This window comes from Phalacrocorax aristotelis, chromosome 16 (assembly GCF_949628215.1).
Source record: "Phalacrocorax aristotelis chromosome 16, bGulAri2.1, whole genome shotgun sequence".
Taxonomy (NCBI): domain Eukaryota; kingdom Metazoa; phylum Chordata; class Aves; order Suliformes; family Phalacrocoracidae; genus Phalacrocorax; species Phalacrocorax aristotelis.
The window spans coordinates 14,014,051-14,025,847 of record NC_134291.1 but is presented as its reverse complement, the minus strand read 5'-3'; the positions used below and the strand labels follow the sequence as shown (position 1 = coordinate 14,025,847).

Genomic DNA, 11,797 nt, shown 5'->3' with positions numbered 1-11,797 from the left:
CAGAGTCACTTGATTCTTTTCTTAAGTGAGGCTTTCAGAGATCAAAGGAGGGAAAAATAAGCATCTTCTGGCCTTTTATCCCACCTGCCATCTAAATTTTCGAACTGCTTTGAGAACACCACGGACAACTACACAACTCCATTACGAGGTTAAGACGAGAGTATTGAACAACCTCACTGCAGTGCAGCGACAGCTCTCCGTGTTGCCCTGCCTGTTTCCACCCGACACCTGGCTTTCATATTTATGAATTTTCCCCCTGAATCCTGTATATTTTCAGGGCTGAGAGTTGGTTTTGTGCTGTGACTCAAGAACCTATGTGATGCCCTGTAACTGGCCTAACAGGGAGCAGCAGCTATTTAATAGCACACCCCCATGATTTGGGATGGAAGGGAAAATACTGCACGCAATTACAACGGATGAGAAACAGTACGATATATTAATCATTATTTCTTAATTTCAGTATTTGGCAAAAGCAGTGACCCTATTCAGCTCACGCCATTGAGATCAATAGGGCACAGCTTGTCAAGAATTCAGTTTTATGCTGAATTTGGAAGATGATATTTAGACAAGTGCGTTTCCATCAGATCTAGTTTGGCTTCTTACTTTACCACCAGCTTGAATAACCCTTCAGAAAAGCACCCCTCATTAGAAATAGGGATGGACCACTTGAAGCACAAATTCGAGGGTTTTACACAGCTCGAACTCATGAAGAGTGAGCTGTCCCGATTCAGTGGTCTTCCCTCTCTTTCAGGAGCTGAGACCTTCTGGAAGGCCCCTCAAAGACCAGACTTGCTCCTACCTTAATGGCTGTGCCCTCACTCACACAAGGAGCGACCGGCTCCTTGCACACAGCAGCTTTTGCATCACGTTTCGGGCACGGCTCCTTACAGCTCCTGCTCACCGGTGACCACCACCACAAACGGGCTGAGCTTGCTTTCCAAGCCAGCGTCAGCACTGAGGCGGTTCATTTCTCCAGCTGAAATGTCAAAAGCTTGGCTCTTCTTGGGTCACGCCAAAGTATGACCTTGTCACCCCAAGCCCTGCCTGCCAGGCAGAGCCGTCTCCAACCACCCGAGCAGAGGCTGTTCTGCTTTTCACCGAACCTCTTTTCAGCCATCGCGGTGTGGGAATGAAGCAAACCAGAGAAACGTCCTTTTAGGTGGGTCTGGCTTCATCCGCGTGACCTTCAAGCTCCTTTCCCAGCCCCTGCATGCACCGTACAATGACACCGTCCTTGGCGTGCGTCACCAGCACAGTAACACCGACATGTTTGACAACAGTTGGTAAAATGAGTCATCCTGCTTTGGATATTTTACCCATCCCTCTGGCTACAAATCACAAACGTTTACCTGTTCCCTGTCACAAATTAAGGTCACCAGATGGCATGGTTTTCTCTGACAGTTCTGGGGTTTTTTTGCCTTAAAGCATTCTGTTTTCAGCTGAGTTTGGCCAGGGGAAGCAGAGCAGAAGAACCCCAGGACACAGAGATTCAATTAAAAGAAAGGGCAGAGCCCTCCTTGGTGCCCGAGCACTGCTCAGCATCAGTCAGAGCAGACCGACCATCAGCGTTTGGGACCTGCTACTTTCCTGAGGACGGAGCTTCCTGATTTTGCTCAGATTATCTAGCTGGGACCCACCTCAGATCCCCAGTCACACACTGTCTTTAGATCAGCTTCGAAACACCCATTTCGATTTCACCCACAGTTTTAAACAAAGGATCATCAGCTCCTGTCAAAACTTGAGAGCTAATGACAGCCCCAGCCCTGCCTGTGCATTTTCCTGCTGCCAGGAATAGCAGTCCTTGCTCCTCTCAAACGCACAGCCCTCTTGTCAAGCCAACGTGAGAGCTCCAACAGGAGCAAGAGCTGAAGGATTTCCACAAATTCTTCAATCCCCTGCGTCCCACTTCCACCTCGGCATCCCTCTTACTGACCTGGAAACATACATATGCTGCTACACCAGCCTTCATTAAAAATATATATACACACACATATATATAAAACTTTTTTGCACTCTTGAGCAGATAAAAATCTGAAAGCTGAAGCATCCCAGGTGCAAGAACTAGACAGCAAATTAAACGTGGTGGGTGTATTTTCACTTTTATGCCCGGCCATCAGCCGCACAGCTCGCGAAGGCGTGGGGTGCAGGCGGGAGCACGCCGTCCCCCACCGCTGCCTGTGCCGTGACGAGCTGGAAAGGGGCTGCCCAAACCAGGCCCTGGTACCCACCCGAGGCCTCCCACGCCCTACACGGGTCCCCCCCCATGGGTCACACCAGGCCACCCCACAGCCACCTCACCCCAGCACCCTTGTCCTCACCTGCCACAGCAGGCCCTGCCTCAGTGCCCCACAGACCCCATAACCCACCCCAGACCTCCCACATCCCCCCACGGTGACCCCCAGACCCCATAAACACCCCCCCAGACCTCCCACATCCTCCCACGGTGCCCCACAGACTCCATAAACCACCCCTAGACCTCCCATATCCCCCCACATAGAGCCCCACAGACTCCATAAACCGCCCCCAGACCTCCCACATCCCCCCACAGATCCCATATAGTGCCCCACAGACCACATAAACACACACACACCCCCAAGACCTCCCACATCCCCACCCCCACGGTGCCCCACAGACCACATACACACACACCCCCAAGACCTCCCACATCCCCACCCCCACGGTGCCCCACAGACCTCCCCACTACCCCAGACCTCACGGGCATCGCACACCCCATAAATCCCATGCATCCCCACGCACACACCCAACAGACGCCACACACCCCGTCTACCCCATACGTCCAAACCCCATCTGCCCCCACAGCCCGCCCACGCAGGCCCCGCCCCGGAACGCGGGGCGCGGCCGCCGTTTCCGCGGGGACGCCGTAGCGGAGGTGCACCGCGGGAACCAAGATGGCGGCGCACACGCTGCGGGGCCTGTACCGGCCGCAGCTTGGATTTGTCGCCGCCCGGTTCTCGCAGCGGGCCGCCGCCGGGACCGAGTACCGGAGCGCCTACAGCCTGGACAAGCTGTACCCGCCGCGGCAGGACGGCACCGCCGACGCCCCGGTGTGTGAGGCGAGGGGAAGGAGGAAGACGAGAGAGGGGCGGGGCTTAGCGCCTGAGTGGCGGAATGGCTGGGCGGGGTTTCTCACGGGGGGCGGTGCCACCGTTAGCAGGCGGGGCTTAGCACAAGCGGGTTGTTACGGCGGGTGGGCGGGGCTTCCCTCAAGGGGCGGTGCCTAGCACAAGCGGGTTGGTACAGCGGGTGGGCGGAGTTTCTCACAAGGGGCGTTGCCTGGCGAATGGGCGGGGCTTAGCACAAGCGGGTTGGTACGGCGGGTGGGCGGGGTTTCGCGGAAGGGGTGGGGCCAGGCAGCCCCGGGTGCTCCGCGCCGGGGGCGTCACCCCGGGGCGATCGGGGTCCCCCCCCCCAACGCCCTCACCCCGCCGTGTTTTCCAGGAGGAGACGCAGCCGGCCACCCTCAACATCCCCCTGGGTGAGCACCCCGACACGCACCTGGGCCCGGGTGCCCGGCGGTGGGTTAGACTCAGGACTACCGAGTCCGTGCTCAGCGCAGAGCTAAGCCCAAAGCGTGAGCGCCGCCGGGTCACCGGCGTCCTGCAGCCCGGGCCGTCCCCGTTCCCCGCTGCAAAACCAGCTGGGGACGTGGCTCCGGGTCAGCGCGCTCTGCTCTTCTCTTCCAGCTCGCCTGACCGTGTCCTACTGCCGGAGCAGCGGCCCCGGCGGGCAGCACGTAAATAAAGGTGAGGGGGAGGCTTTAAAGGGGGGAAAAAAAAGTCCTAATCTTTAAATTGCTTCTTTGTACTTTGTGGTGAAATATTGGGAGCTTGAAATTGAGCGTCTTTGCGCTGCCCGGTGCTGATTTTTCATCATCACCACCTTACGTTTTAACAGACCTCTTAAGCCTTCACAATGCTGAAGACCAGTGGTACCAAACTGGATTCTCCTAGAAACACTCTTCCTGGGATCGTTGCTGCCACACGTGTCTCATGGAACACCGCTTCTGTCTAACCTGTTTTCACTAATCAAACGTACATCAGGCCAACTGCATTCTGACACTTCACAGTGCAATAAATTCTCAGCTTAATTCAAATAAACTAGAAGTCCTCCTTCTTCTGCCTTTGCCGTTAAAAATAAGGTAGTGACTGGCAATAGCAATACATCTTGTAGTGTCCTGAAGGGGAAATAACCAGGACAGAGTCTCAATAAAAGTTTAGAGTTTGTCTTATAGAGTGGAAAAATATAGCAAGAAAAAAATTGTGATCTTTCAAGAAGTTAATACTGGGATCATCCTGTGTTCAAAGCCAGCAGTGAACAGACTGGATTATCTCATAAAACTTAGGAAGGCGAGCCATTACATTGAAAAAAATAAAAAAACCACCACCTGTTTTTCCTCCCAGTGAATACCAAGGCAGAAGTTCGGTTCCACCTGGCGTCAGCAGACTGGATTCCAGAAGCTGTGAGACAAAAAATGGCATCGATGGTAACTACCCTGCCCTTCCCAGCCACGGTCTGAGTGTAATGCCTGTAGCCAGAACATGATGAGTCTAGTGAGGTTTCACTGATCACATTGTGGTTTCCCCTCTTCAGCACAGGAATAAGATAAACCGAGCTGGTGAGCTGATCGTGAACTCTGAAGAGAGTCGCTACCAGATGAGGAATCTGGCGATCTGTTTAGAGAAAATCAGAACCATGGTGGCGGAGGCCACCGAGAAGCCCGAGGTGGAGTCTAAGGAGACTACACAGAAATTCATAGAGAGGTATCTTTATGGAAGCGGCCTTTATTTGAGATGGAATCAGACCATCATGTTCCATGAGTTAGTTTGCAGCCTCTTTAAACAATCTTCTTCATACTTCTTAAGATTTTATTCTTTTTTTTTTTTAATCCCTGGTCTGTTAGATCTTAACTGCTTTCCTGGGTGGCATCCCGAGAACAGGGGCTGGCTTTTTCTGTCTGTGGACATTCATCGGCTCATCAAATCTAGATTATAACTGTGCGCAAAGATTAAAGGTTTCCTTTGTACGCTAAAGGATCTTTTCTTTTTTGTTTTAGGGTGGAAAAAATGAACCGTGAGCGACTACGACAGAAGAAGATACACTCAGCTATAAAACAGAGCAGGCGGGCAGACTTCGACTGAGAAGAGCAGAGATCGAGTCCTTGGCGTGCCGTCTTTCTAAAGAAATGGCATTGGCAGCTGTAGATGACGCTGAACTCCCTGACCTATAGTGAATAAAAATGGTCTGAAAGTGTAAATAAAAGTATTTAACATCTCCTTTTGAATGTAGTGATACACTGTGACAGCCTGCCGATCGTTTTGCAGAAAAACTTATTGTTCATGTTGAGAGAAACTAAAAATGCAGATTTTTGTCAGCTACTTTTTTTTTTTATTCTTTGACCCCCTTCATCCAGCCCTTGGCTCTATGAGAGCACCCTCTGCTGCTGAACACAGACGCAGCAGTAGATTTTTGGGGAACAAAAGGGAGGAGTAAAAGCAGTCTAACCGCTTATCTAACTAGCAAATAGAATATTCACCATTTCAAGCACTTTCCTTCCATTTTAGTTGATCTTTTTTTCCCCCTAACCAAAACAGGTGCGTGTCGTTTCGTTACATTAACCTAAAGCCACAGCAGGAATTTGGCAGGAGGCGGTTGCTCTCTGGTCAAAAACCACCCAGTGAGTACAGGAGGCTTCTGGCCCTGACGTCAGACACCATAAAACCCTCAAACTAAAGCCTTTCAGGCTTCAAACACCCGCATTAGTGGCCCCTGTTTAAACAGAACAAAGTTCTGTGGTTTAATGTGGATTTCACCACCAACAGATTGGTTTTCAGTGGGGGGGCAGCAGTGGGAAATGTCTCAAAAATACTGAAATTACCTTTATTTCACCTTTTCCTGGGGCCCCAGTGGCCTAATGGATAAGGCACTGGCCTTCTAAGTCAGGGATTGTGGGTTCGAGTCCCACCTGGGGTGGGGAGAGGTGGCTCTGTTTTAGGCAAAAGCCAAATAAAAGGGGAAAGGGCTGGTCCCTGGAGTTTAACTGGGGCACAGCGAGGTGCAGGGGGCTCTGCCCCAACACCCACACCTCCCCTACGGCCGGCACGGTCCAGCATTTACATTTGCAAAAAGCAGAGCGCTCCCATCCCTCATCCTCCCCGAAAGAGGCTGCCTGGGGCAGTGCGGGAGCACACCCCTGCATCCCGACATCCCTCCCAGGAATCCCTGCCCCAGGCTGGCCGCCTCCGCACCTGCCCTGCCCAGAAAGGGCAGCAAAGATAATAACCTTTTCTCCTGCCTAAAGCTTTTTGGTGTGGGAGGGGGGTGGCTGCCAGCTCCCCTCTCCCAGGCCAAGGCGCCTGCAGCTCCGTGCTGTGCCCTGGCCCTTGGGGGGTATTGCTGCTTCAGGCTTATTTCTCACCCTGACAGTCATCACACCAACGTCAACTGGGCCAGCAACACCGTCAGCCGAGACCCCCGCGACCAGGAGACCCCCAGCCACGCACCGCCTGCCGCTCACGTCTCCCGCACCAGGTTTTACAGCAAGATCCGCAAAATTTTGCTCAAAGCCCTGGAGGCAGCACACGCCGCCGGGGGTTGGAGGCGATTAAAGGCGCATTCTACGTTAGTGGCTGTTTTTCATTCCAAGAAACCACCTTCTTGCCCACATCGGGCCGCCGGGGGGGTGCCCCGGGGGTGCCCCAGAAAGGGGTGCCGCGCCCCTGACGGCAGCAGGGACCCCCCACGCCGGCGTGGATGCCCGGAGCAGAAAAGAGTCACCCCAGATGGGACTCGAACCCACAATCCCTGGCTTAGGAGGCCAGTGCCTTATCCATTAGGCCACTGGGGCTGCGCGTACACGTATTTTTGGTGCCGTAACTTAACTCTCTGATGGCCGGAGGGGAGCGTGCCCATGGTGTGCAGGAAGGGGGGTCCCCCCCACAGCCCATGGAGGATCCCCAGGGCCGGCCATCCCTCGGAACAAGGCAGCACCGCGTCACCCCCCACCCCCAAACCAGGCAGCTCTCCTCCCTCCACCGCCCGGGGCGGCCCCAGCCCTGTGCACAGCCCAGCCATGGCGCGGGGGCACCTGAAGCCCCCCGCGAAGGGCCCAGCTCCTCCCGCACGGCCTCACCCCGCTCCCCCGGGGCCGGTGCCCATCGCGGGGTCTCGGTGCAATAAAGCCGCCCCCCCGAGGGACGGGGCCGTTCGCTCCGGACCCCGGCTGTGGGGCGGGGGCGGGCGGGCGCGGGCCAGACCAGGGGGGCGGCTCTTGGGCGGCCCCAGTGGCCTAATGGATAAGGCACTGGCCTCCTAAGCCAGGGACTGTGGGTTCGAGTCCCACCTGGGGTAACAGCAGCTTTTTTTTTCCCCCACCTCGGTTCTTTACAGCAGGGAAGGGCGACGTGGGTAACCCTCCCACCCCCCCCCCCCCCCCGACCGACAGACAGACAGACAGACAGACGGACGGACGGACGGACGGACGGACGGACGGACCCCGGTACCTCACCTAGCCCACCGGGAGCTCCCCGCAGCGGTGAAAAGCCGCAGCCCGGGCCGCCGCCGCCCTTTTATCTCCCCCTCGGAACCGGCCCCAGCTGGGGCTCGGCCCCCGCCCGGCACGAATCCCACCCACCCCCACCCCGGGGCGACCCCCGGGGACTTGCAGAGCAGATCCCTGTCCCCAGAACGGGCGCCTTCCCTCGGGCTTTACCCCACCGGTACCCCCGGGGATGCTCCCACGCCACGGGGTACCCACCGCCGGCCCCGCAAGAAATTAAACGACTCGAGGATCTCTCGTGGCTTTAAAACAACCACGAAGGGACTCGAACCCTCAATCTTCTGATCCGAAGTCAGACGCCTTATCCATTAGGCCACGTGGTCCCCCATAAGTCTACTTTGGGGACAGTGACACACACACCGGGGGGGTCCCGGGGGGTCCCTGCCACCCCCTGGGCATCGGCCACTCTCCCATCCCTCTTGGGATCGCAGCTGCTCCTCCCAGCTCTACGCGTTCCATGGGGATGAGTGGGTGAGGGGTCCCTCCCTGCCACGGGACCCCCAGTGCCAGCAGGTCATCATTGACCCCACAGACACCCCCGCGCCCCCCCAGCCTCAGTTTACCCCCTGTGTGCTGATGGAGACTGTGCTGTGCAGGAAACCTGCGGGCTGGAGCAGCGATGTTGCCCTCCCGCCACCAGCTTTGCTGCCTGCTGCTCAAGCCGTGCTTCCGATGTCGCCAGCAACTCAGAATGCAAATGCAACCCAAAAGTGGAAAGGGCAAAGACCATCCAGGAGACACCCCCACCCCCCAACACAGAGCAGCTGGGGTCACCCCCCCTCCAGCTCTTGGGGGTACGTGAGTCCAGGCCTTCCCTGCCACGGCCCCAGGCAAAGGCAAAGCCAAGACCGACACGTCCAGCCGAGGCTGTGTATGAGCCTTAAGCGGGAGGGAAGGAGTGTTTGACTCCCAGCGTGAAGGAAGGAGGACCGGGACAGCCGGGACCCTGGAGGCAACCTGTCCTTTCAGTGAGAGCCTTCAGTGAGGCGGTCACAGTGTCAATGGGCTGCCGGTGACAGGCACTGCTACAGCATAACGGTGTGACACAGCGAGAAAGACCACGGGCCTTGTTAAACTCCTGCTCATTATCAATAAGACCTCCTGCGTTCTACCCCCAGCGCAGCGTCGCTTCTCCCCAAAACCTGTGGTTCTCATCTAAGCCTAAAAAATGAGTTTCCCAAAGCTGGGTGCAGGGCAGGAAGGCTTCTTAACCTCTTCCACAGCCACGGGAGGTTTTGGGGACATGGTGGTTCCTGGGGTATGTTCAGCTCAGCTTCAGCCAACGTGTCTTCTGATGTGTCCGTGAAAGAAAAGCTGAGCAGACATATGCCAGAGAGAAAGGGCTGCACGAGACGAGCGCCTGTGCTCCAGCGGGTGTGCAAAGCTTCCCAGCGCGGTGGGCGGCAGCAGGCAGCAGCTGCCCCAGCTCCATCCACCCCCACCCCCCCCAAGAGTGTAGGGGGTACCAGGGGGCATAGGGTGCAAATCCCAGCGGTGCCGGGGGGGAGAGGGTGGTGTGATGGGGGGGCAGCACCGCACCAGATGTGCAGTGGGGATAAGCAGGTCCGGTGCTTGACTGCAGAGCGGGGGTCAAGGGTCCGAGCCCGCTGTGGCCGAGTGTCCCTTGGACCTGGGGTCTCACCCCAGGGTGCAGGCAGGGCTCCTTGTTGCTGGCAGTGGTTGCCCGCTCTTGCCCAGCACCAGGGGATTCGCAGCCCTGAGGAAGCCTCGTGTCACTGCAGCATTTCTCCCTGGTGCTCTTTTCTTCCCTTTCTGCACCCTGGTCCTTGCCCACCAGCCAGCAAGACGAACCCACTCACAAGGAGCAGCACAAGTCCAGCCTTCTGCCACCTGAGACTTACTGCTCCAGAGGCAGGAGAGGAGAGAAGCAGCAGGAACAAAACCTGGTGCTGCCACTGCTGATGGAAGTCCCTCAGCCCACGCAGCGAAGCTGCCCAGGCCCCTCGTGATGCTGTCACCAGGACATCCCAGCAGCAAACACAAGCCCCAAGAGCCACTTGATGCTGTCCCAACTTGTAGGAAGGATGTAGAAAATATGCTCTCACTGTGCTTTCAGCCCCAGCCCTGAAGCTGGTCACCCAGCGAGGTGGAAGTCAACTGGTCCCAGGTAATACCAGCCTGGAGACACCCCTTTAGCCCCTTTCCCCAGCCCCCAAAGCAGGCGTTTGCTGAGTGGCACAGAGACCTGCAGCTCAGCTGCCTGGGGCTGACAGTGGTCCAGCGCCTGGTGCTTCAGCAGCTTTGCTGCTTTCCAGGCAGAGTCATCTCCTCCCACACCTAACAGAGAAAATGACTTTGAAAGAAACTTTGCTTTAGGTTTTACTAGGATGATATCACCCTGACTGCGGCTGCCTTTCAAAATCCATTAACTCCACAGGAAAAGGCCCTCCACACAGCTTTTTAATGCAATGAGCCTGAGAGGGCATTATCCCAAAGGCATTTACATGGAGGACGCTGGTCCCAGAGCAGCACAGCCAAACTGCACGACCCCCAGCCACCCGCCCCTCACAGAGATGTGGTTTCTGGTGGAGGAGCAAAGCTTCCTTCCCACTAGAGCTTATCCTGCTCCAGGAAGAGGTTTGCATGGCACCTGCAAGGTAGTCATCACCCAGCATCAGTCAGCTTTTTGTTGGGGGTGAGTTGATGACACAGGGAGCACCTGGAGGGGGTAAAAATGCAGCCGAAATTCCCTGCTCAGCCCTGGCCCAGCACAGACCCAGCTCTGCTAAAAAAAAAAAACAGCTTTAACTGCTCTGCTTTTGCACCTTCTGGGACACCTCGAAAGGTGCCCGTGGTCTGGGCGGATGGAGCAGAGCCAGTGATGGATGCGCCTTCCCCTCCAGAAACCATCCTTTCATTAACACCTCTTCAAAAGTCATCCTTTCAGTAGCAGGTCCCAAGGAAAAGCTGGTTGTTACTCGCTCCGTAACAGCCTCACTCGAGCTCTCGCCGTGCGGGACCGGACGGACAAAGCATCCGCCTTTGCGCTGAAGCCCGGGGCAGTTTGTAGCCGCTCCTCGTTGCTTCCCTTTTTCATGAGGTCTAAACTGGGACCACTGGCCGGGCGCAGAGAACCACATCGGCCCAACGGCATCGTGTACAGCCTGCGTGCAGCTGTTGTTGGGACAGTGAGGGAGCCTGGAGCTGCCCCAAAGCGCCCGTCACGGCCCACCCCAACCTCCCCCTCCGTGAGCTCCGTCTCCAGTGGCTGCGCCCACATACGCACATTCGGCAGCGCTTTTATTTGCGCTTTTCGGTTCTCCCGTTGCATTAATCGCCTTAACTGACATCTGCAACAGAAACATCTTCCCACCGGGCAGCCAAAGCCAGCACCCACGGGCGGCAGCAGCAGCAGGAGGCGGGGCAGGGGCTGGCGGCACTGAAATGGGGAGAAGGAGCGCGGAAACAGGGTTGGCGCTGGCGAAAAAATGGGGGTGCTCACCCCAGATGGGACTCGAACCCACAATCCCTGGCTTAGGAGGCCAGTGCCTTATCCATTAGGCCACTGGGGCTGCACGGAGCCGCTCCCCCGGCCCGTGGGAACGGCCCCGGCCCCCGCCCGCCCCGCCGGACCGTGCGCTGCGGGGCTGCAAACGCCGTCCCGCGTGGAACCCACGGGGGGACCCGCAGCGGGGGGACGCGGAGTCGGGCCGGGCCGGGCGGAAAGCAAACCTGGGAGCGCTTTTTCCCCCCGCCCCCCCCCCAATAAAGGGAAGAGGCGCGAGGGGGGGAGGGTGGAAAGCGGGCGTGGGTCTAAAAATGGGGGGGAAAAGGGCCGACCACGAAGGGACTCGAACCCTCAATCTTCTGATCCGAAGTCAGACGCCTTATCCATTAGGCCACGCGGTCACCGGTACCCCAGACCCCCCCGGCGCTGCTGCCAACCCCCCGCGCCTCCCACCCTCCCCCGGCCCCGCCGGAGCCCCCGGGTGCGCTGCTGGAGCACCCCGGGTGCTGGGGGCGGGATGGGGGCTGGGGATGGACCGTCCGCTGCTGCAGCCCCGGGGAAATCAAGGGGAGCTGCCATTGCTGCGCTGGAGCCGGGGGACGGTCCCGCAGCCAGGGCTTGGGTGCTTCGCTGGGGAGGGGAAGAAGCGGGGTGCCGCGCAGGGAGGGCTTTCGCTGAGCACCCGAGTCACCCCGTCGCCTCACCCAGCCTCGCATGGACCCGGCTTCCCTCCCGCCTGTGCGCGCTGCTGC

General features: G+C 57.5%; 1 protein-coding gene and 6 non-coding genes across 8 annotated transcripts; 3 read left to right on the top strand and 4 right to left on the bottom strand.

Annotated features, from left to right (window-relative positions):
* The first annotated feature begins 2,863 nt into the window (after positions 1-2,863).
* Positions 2,864-5,306, top strand: MRPL58 (mitochondrial ribosomal protein L58). 2 transcript variants are annotated; one of them, XM_075111265.1, is made up of 6 exons: positions 2,864-3,065; positions 3,460-3,592; positions 3,705-3,764; positions 4,422-4,504; positions 4,612-4,781; positions 5,075-5,306. In XM_075111265.1, exons 1-6 carry the CDS (start codon positions 2,910-2,912, stop codon positions 5,157-5,159), a joined length of 687 nt encoding a protein of 228 aa, XP_074967366.1. In that variant the 5' UTR covers positions 2,864-2,909; the 3' UTR covers positions 5,160-5,306. The 2 variants fall into 2 exon arrangements, with proteins under 2 accessions (XP_074967366.1, XP_074967367.1); XM_075111266.1 differs by having other exon boundaries at positions 2,867-3,065; positions 3,460-3,496.
* A 612-nt stretch (positions 5,307-5,918) lies between these two features.
* TRNAR-UCU (transfer RNA arginine (anticodon UCU)) lies at positions 5,919-5,991 on the top strand. The gene has a single exon. It is a non-coding gene; the product is annotated as a tRNA-Arg (tRNA).
* Positions 5,992-6,792: 801 nt separating this feature from the next.
* On the bottom strand, positions 6,793-6,865 carry TRNAR-CCU (transfer RNA arginine (anticodon CCU)). Its single transcript has one exon. It is a non-coding gene; the product is annotated as a tRNA-Arg (tRNA).
* Positions 6,866-7,295: 430 nt separating this feature from the next.
* TRNAR-CCU (transfer RNA arginine (anticodon CCU)) lies at positions 7,296-7,368 on the top strand. The gene has a single exon. It is a non-coding gene; the product is annotated as a tRNA-Arg (tRNA).
* A 458-nt stretch (positions 7,369-7,826) lies between these two features.
* TRNAR-UCG (transfer RNA arginine (anticodon UCG)) lies at positions 7,827-7,899 on the bottom strand. The gene has a single exon. It is a non-coding gene; the product is annotated as a tRNA-Arg (tRNA).
* A 3,137-nt stretch (positions 7,900-11,036) lies between these two features.
* On the bottom strand, positions 11,037-11,109 carry TRNAR-CCU (transfer RNA arginine (anticodon CCU)). Its single transcript has one exon. It is a non-coding gene; the product is annotated as a tRNA-Arg (tRNA).
* A 264-nt stretch (positions 11,110-11,373) lies between these two features.
* On the bottom strand, positions 11,374-11,446 carry TRNAR-UCG (transfer RNA arginine (anticodon UCG)). The gene has a single exon. It is a non-coding gene; the product is annotated as a tRNA-Arg (tRNA).
* Between the last annotated feature and the right edge of the window lie 351 nt (positions 11,447-11,797).

Bases quoted from the DNA above. Each gene is read 5' to 3' on its own strand.
- MRPL58 (XM_075111265.1), top strand. From the start codon at position 2,910: ATGGCGGCGCACACGCTGCGGGGCCTGTACCGGCCGCAGCTTGGATTT. The intron at 3,593-3,704 runs GTGAGCGCCGCC...CTTCTCTTCCAG, and splicing joins CGCAGAGCTAAGCCCAAAGC to CTCGCCTGACCGTGTCCTAC. The intron at 4,505-4,611 runs GTAACTACCCTG...TCCCCTCTTCAG, and splicing joins GACAAAAAATGGCATCGATG to CACAGGAATAAGATAAACCG.